Here is a 6,075-nt window from a genome sequence, read left to right as displayed (position 1 = left end):
ATTTTTGGGGGGTTTTTTGTGTTTAGGAAGAACTCTTGGATATTAAGGAACGTCCTTATTCTAAGCAGAGGCCCTCGTGTCTTTCTGAAAAATACGACAGGTAATATTTTAATTGTGTAGATGGCTTAGAGTACATCTGACTTCTTAAAGGTCTGTTTATCAAGTAGCAGTACTGTACTGCAGTGAGACTCTCTGTAAATCACTTCTGAAGCTATACATAGCACAGTGTAGTTCAGTGTTTTTCAACCTTTTAAGTAGCAAGTACCCCCTAACTTCTGAAAATGTTAATAAGTACCCCAACACTCAGTTTTCCAGGGGATTTTATGTTTACAGACTAATGTGCTGGAAGAAGGGCTGTGTGTATAAGGTGATGATATGACAGATGTCTGATCTGGTGTGGGTAGGGTTGTCACCTTTTACACCAGGGGTGCACAACTTAAGCATGTACCTGGGCTAGAGGTGATGTTGGCCAAAGCTAGGAGGGCTGAACCCAGTGCCACAGTGTGGCATGCCAAATTATTACTGGAGAATTTAAAGTGCAGCTCAGTGCACAGCGCACCAATTTTTTGCCATAGTTTTGAGAGGAAAAGAGGGTGCGAGAGTGTGTTGGGGTACCTGCATCCCCCTGCCTGTCTTGCATACCCCCAGGGGTGCATGTACCACAAGTTGAGAAACTATGGTATAGTTGACTTGCATCTTGCCAAGGCTTGGTGTGCTAATGTTTTCCTGGAAACATCAGGTTGTGTGGTGTGATCTAGACATGGTAAGATTTTTAGCTTGTTGCGGCTAGAAAAAAATATGGAATATAAATTAATTTGAGAAAAATGCACCTAGTGTAATACTGTATAGTAGTACAAGCCTTGCTTAACAAAGTGTTTCAGTAGGAAATGCTTTGTATTCATCAATATCGCTTCTTCCTGACCCCTCATGCCAGTGGTACAGTCTGAATGAATTCTCAGTTCTCAAAGAAACTTACTCTGGTGTTAGAGCATACTAGAGCTGTGCTTAGCATGGTACTGCATCTTGCTGGAAACCTGGAATGCCAATACCATTCAAACTTATCTTAAACTGCCAGATATAGCTAGAGCAGTTGGGGTATTTGGGGGGCAAATAAATGCCACGTAGATAGTTTTGTCTACAAACCATGTTTTGGATCTCAGTGCTTGGTCTCAACACTGAGTTCTTTCACCATGGTATTACCTTTAGGAGCATTTCTTATTGCCTCTGTTTTAAAATGCAAAAGCTTTCTACTCTGTGAATTCCTTAACCAACATAATGCCTCTGGTCAAAAACACTGCTGTAAATAAAATGTTACATTTGTACTGTAATGCGAAGGGTTTAAGATGTTAAGAAATTGAATCTGGAAAGAACTAAAGAAACTGAAATTTATACGGTCAATACTTAATCTTCTGATTTTAAAGGACAACTAGTACAGTGGGAGAACAGGGTGGGAGTTGGACTGACCAACACATGAGTCTGGCTGATTTGGTGGCGTATGTTAAATGGCAACCATACTTTTCTGCCCCCCCTCCCCTCTTCATTAACCAAGACTGGTTGCCAGTAACAGCTTGCTAAAGGGTTGTGGGGTGGGGAGGTCTGTCTAACATCTTAATACATTGGGATGAAAGGAAACCCAAATTTTATACAACTAGAAAATCAATTTGATTTTCTCTTGAAGATACTTGCCTTCATGCTTAATGGTGATTTTTTTTTTAAAGAATGTCTTCACTTAAATGTTGTGGGAACTTTTAATTCCTGCAATTCTGTTTGTACAGTGATGGAGTTTGGGACCCTGAAAAGTGGCATGCATCTCTATATCCAAGCTCGGGGCGAACATCACCAGTGGAAGGGTTCAAAAAAGACTTGGATTCAGACCGGACTTCTCTCATGCGCAGGATAGTAGGTGAGTGCCATTCTTAAAACATACTTGGCTCTTGGTCAAAAAACAGGATACTGAGAGAACTGTATTTACTGTTAACAATAGGATAATGACATTGAGAAGAGGGAACAAGATCTTTATAAATGTGTCTGCTCCTTGAAATGCCTCTAAAATGACAATTTATGAAAATCCTACTTACTCTAGCAACAATAGAAGCATTTAAGGTAGACTGGAGTGAGTGCTTACAACCAACCTACTAACCTTCTTCAGACAAGTTTTTGTTCTGTGGTGGTTTTTTTTAAAGTTGCTAGTTTATTTTGGTTCTTTGCTTCACTGATAGATTTCTATATAATTGTTGTTAAGAACTAGGTGAATCCATCTCATGTGATTAACAGCAATAAACAAAGTGCATACTGTGATGTTTTGAGGTGGTGGGGTGGAGTCCTTTAAATATGTACTGTACGGTTTTATGAATGTGGTAGGTCATCAGATAATCATTTCCCAGACTGCTTTGTCTCTGACAACAGCTTAAGGTTGCAAGATGCAAAAAGACTCTGAACTTCAGCTATTTAGACTTTTTTTTGTATTAGTACGTGGGTAGAGATTTACAATATTCTTTATGGGGAATGAACATCCATTTTTCAAATAACTAAAGCTAAAACTAGAATATGGCACTGTCTTCAACCTGTTTTCTGATTTTGCAGGCTTGTTGGCAGACTTGCATTGTACTGATAATAGTTCTAGAGAAACTAGTGCATATTAAAAATAAACTTTTCGCTATTTGCAGATCCTAGGGAGCGAGTAAAGGAAGATGACTTGGATGTAGTCTTAAGCCCACAGAGGCGAAGCTTTGGAGGAGGTTGCCATGTAACTGCAGTTGTTGGCTCACGTCGTGCAGGGAGCCCATTGGAGAAGGAGAACGATGGCATCCGTGTTATTGGTGGACGTAGGATTGGCAGTGGGAGAATCATCTCTGCTCGTAACTTTGATAAAGACCACCGAGGTGGTGACAAGGACATGCGTGATTCTAGAGATGCAAGAGACCGAGATCGTGAAAGGGATTACAAAGATAAACGTTTCAGGGTTTGCTTTTATCTTGTTTTTCATAGAGAATCTTAATAAGGTTGTGATAATTTATTTTGTGATTGTGGGACACATCAAGTAGACTAGATGTGGCACTTGTAATCCAAGTGTGGATAGACTAGATGACTCAAATCTCTGGTACTAGTAAAGGTTTAATAGCTCTTGTACCATCTGAGAGACTGTTCAAAAGCCAAGTCTGACTTAAACAAAACTTCTTGTCTGTGGGTGACACTGAAACTTGGTACAGCTGTCTTTGGGAACTCTGTTTCACTTACACAGCTCTTACTTAAAATCTTCAAATTAACTTAAATATCCTGTGTGGGAACTAACATGTAAGAATATAGCTGTGTTCCTGCTGGGTTAGATAGCCCATTTTATCCAATATCTTGTCTGTGACACTGGCTTCTAAACACTTTGGACAAAGATTAAGGATCTTTAAAGTAGTCAACTAAGAAATAGAAGCCCACATTAGAAGTTGGCATATTCTGCAAAGCTATTCTCCTCAATGCCTTACAGCAAGGAGTTCAACAGGCTAGTTGTATGTTGGTGTTTTGTTTGCTGCCTTGGAGCCATCTTTCAGTTTAAGTACCCACTTTCCCTTCTAGTGAGGACAAACTTCTTGACCTATCTCTTCCTAACTAATAATTTTGTAAACTCTTATCTTGCCTCGAGTCCAAGCACTCCCAGTATTTTCTGTATATGGACTCTCTTCTGTGGCACTTCTTTAAATCTCCTTAAGACAAATATTTGTCATGGAGGTCAGTTATGGAATTCCACTCAGTTGAATGATCTGGGTTATATTTAGTGTTAACAGATTATTTGTTAGTGTGCTAGTGGCTTATCAATACTAAGTTAGAAGCTGGTATATTTAAAAACAAAAAACAAAAAACCAAACAAACCCCAAAACAAAGATGCATAGTCTTGACTATATGTTCAGGTTTGTGCTTCCTCTTTTGGGGGTGGGAGGGAGTAGGACAAATAATGCCTAGCTGTAATCTGTAGCCAATCCAGTAAAGAGTAGGAAAGGGATGGAGGTAGCATTATTGCTAAAAGGGGAAGTACAAATGTTTTCATGTCTCTTAATCCCTTGTAACATGCAACAAAACAATCACAATCTTATGGAGTGCATAGTTTGTTAAAATGCATAATGAATAGTTTTCCTACAAGGACCATAGAACATGATCAGTTTGTTATTATCATGGATCAAGATGCCTCATTACCAGAAATGTGTAGAGAGAAAATAGAACATCTGTAGAAAAGAACATTAAGTGACTGGGGGCTAAATGTATAACTTTACATAGTAAATGTACCAAGTGTAAAGAACTAAATGTATAATATTGCCAAAGTAAATAGAGTTGGAGTAAGGGGTGTATACACAGGTGTTTTGAGTGTATACACCTATGGGGGGGTTGGTTTACTTTTATTTTCCCCTCCTAAGATTTTAATTAAAAGTAAAAATATAAGCTGTCATGATCATTTTCCAGGTATGCAGTAGCTCAGGTAGCAAAAACTAACTTCTGAAACATTCTGAAAATCAATAGACTGGGGAGAGGTATGAAAATGCAATTAGTCCTCTCCTGTCTGAACTTGCTGTTTCATGTTTAAAAAGAAAGTAATGGGAGCTAATTCCTAAGGAGGAAATAACTAGTGTCAGATTTTTTCTAACTTAATTTCCTTTCTCTTTGTTAAAACAACCCACTTCAGAGGGAATTTGGGGATAGCAAACGTGTCTTTGGAGAACGTAGAAGGAATGATTCCTACACTGAAGAGGAGCCTGAATGGTTCTCTGCTGGACCTACAAGTCAGTCTGAAACGATTGAGCTCACTGGCTTTGATGACAAGATACTGGAGGAAGATCACAAAGGGAGAAAACGAACAAGGCGACGCACAGCCTCCCTGAAGGAAGGTAATAATGACCCAGTTGAAATGGCAAGATGTTCTCATAGCATTCAACTGGAAAGCCATGTGTATATATGTGTATGCGTGCATGCATTGGAAGAGTGGAGGGTATGGGAAAGGTATAGATGCCCATAACTGATCATTTAATGCTTCCAGAACACTAGAAGTTTCACATACACAAATGCATCCTGCATGGCAGAATCTTACAAAAGGGTATCCTCTTGGTAAAGTAATGTGGCCTAGAAAACTTGCAGCCTATGACTGGTATAAAGAATAATGACTTCTGACATGTTTTCTTGTATGGCATGTGCACTTCTTTCCCAAAAAAAAAAAAACTGCTGCAAATTACAGCCTGTATTTTTTTTTCCCCAAGAAATATGGTAAGAATGGCTTCTGCCTGTTGAGCAAAAGTGAAAGTCAAGTTCTCATAGGGAGCAGAAGAATGAGCAGGCTGTGTTCCTTAGCTGCTGCTACTTGAATATTCTAAGGAAACTTGTTTTCTTCTTTTGGCCTCAAACTAGGTGCATATTATACTGTGGGGCATGTTTATATGCACACAAAAAAAACCAACCCATGGTATACTGAAGTGTAATACTTAAGGTCATGGCTAATAAGACTTCTGCTGAAGATAACAACAGCTTTTTCCACTGTACAGTAAATTTGGTGTATGGCAGAGACTGAGAAATCATGACGGCTCCTGACAGTTTGTGGGACCATAAAATTTTGCATATTGCCATTGCTGGCCAAAGGCCATTATTTGAGCCATATCCATTTGCCTGTAGTTGAGCTGTGATGGCTTGGCTTAAGGAAGAAGCAGTTCTTGTTTTATGTGCATTTTGAGGAGACTTCATTCTCATGCTATAGAAGCAGTTAAGATCTCTTTCCTAAAATGTGCTGTGAGCCTACAGGCTTTTAATGCGTTCTGCATATGAAAATCTAGGCTAGCAGTGTGAGCCTTGTAGAGACCTGGGAACTTCCTGTTTCAGATCTTGAGTACTGTAGTCTTCTCAGTGTTGAGAGAGAGAGAGGCCTAGAGTTTGGTAGACTACTTTGAAGAGATCAGATGCAGTCTGGAGGCTTTCCTTGGTGTACACAAGGATGGTGCAGTCATCAGCATATTGAAGGTCAAGGATGGTTGGTTGAGTACTTTGGTCTTTGAGGAAAAACATCCCAGACTGAAGAGCCCTTCATCTGGGCAGTATTCAGTGTCAATT

At 39.4% G+C, this 6,075-nt stretch overlaps 1 protein-coding gene across 2 annotated transcripts in view; it reads left to right on the top strand.

Moving 5' to 3' along the window:
• EIF4ENIF1 (eukaryotic translation initiation factor 4E nuclear import factor 1) overlaps positions 1-6,075 on the top strand; it is a 43,728-nt gene that overhangs the window by 10,015 nt on the left and 27,638 nt on the right. For both annotated transcript variants that reach the window (XM_019506825.1, XM_019506824.1), the window contains exons 3-6: positions 27-100; positions 1,776-1,903; positions 2,667-2,962; positions 4,667-4,868. In XM_019506825.1, the coding sequence (XP_019362370.1) occupies positions 27-100; positions 1,776-1,903; positions 2,667-2,962; positions 4,667-4,868 (700 nt within the window). The remainder of the gene's footprint in view (positions 1-26; positions 101-1,775; positions 1,904-2,666; positions 2,963-4,666; positions 4,869-6,075) is intronic.

This window comes from Gavialis gangeticus, unplaced genomic scaffold (genome assembly GCF_001723915.1).
Source record: "Gavialis gangeticus isolate Ggan-Ray unplaced genomic scaffold, GavGan_comp1, whole genome shotgun sequence".
NCBI classification, from domain to species: domain Eukaryota; kingdom Metazoa; phylum Chordata; order Crocodylia; family Gavialidae; genus Gavialis; species Gavialis gangeticus.
This window is presented reverse-complemented; position numbering and strand designations above follow the sequence as displayed.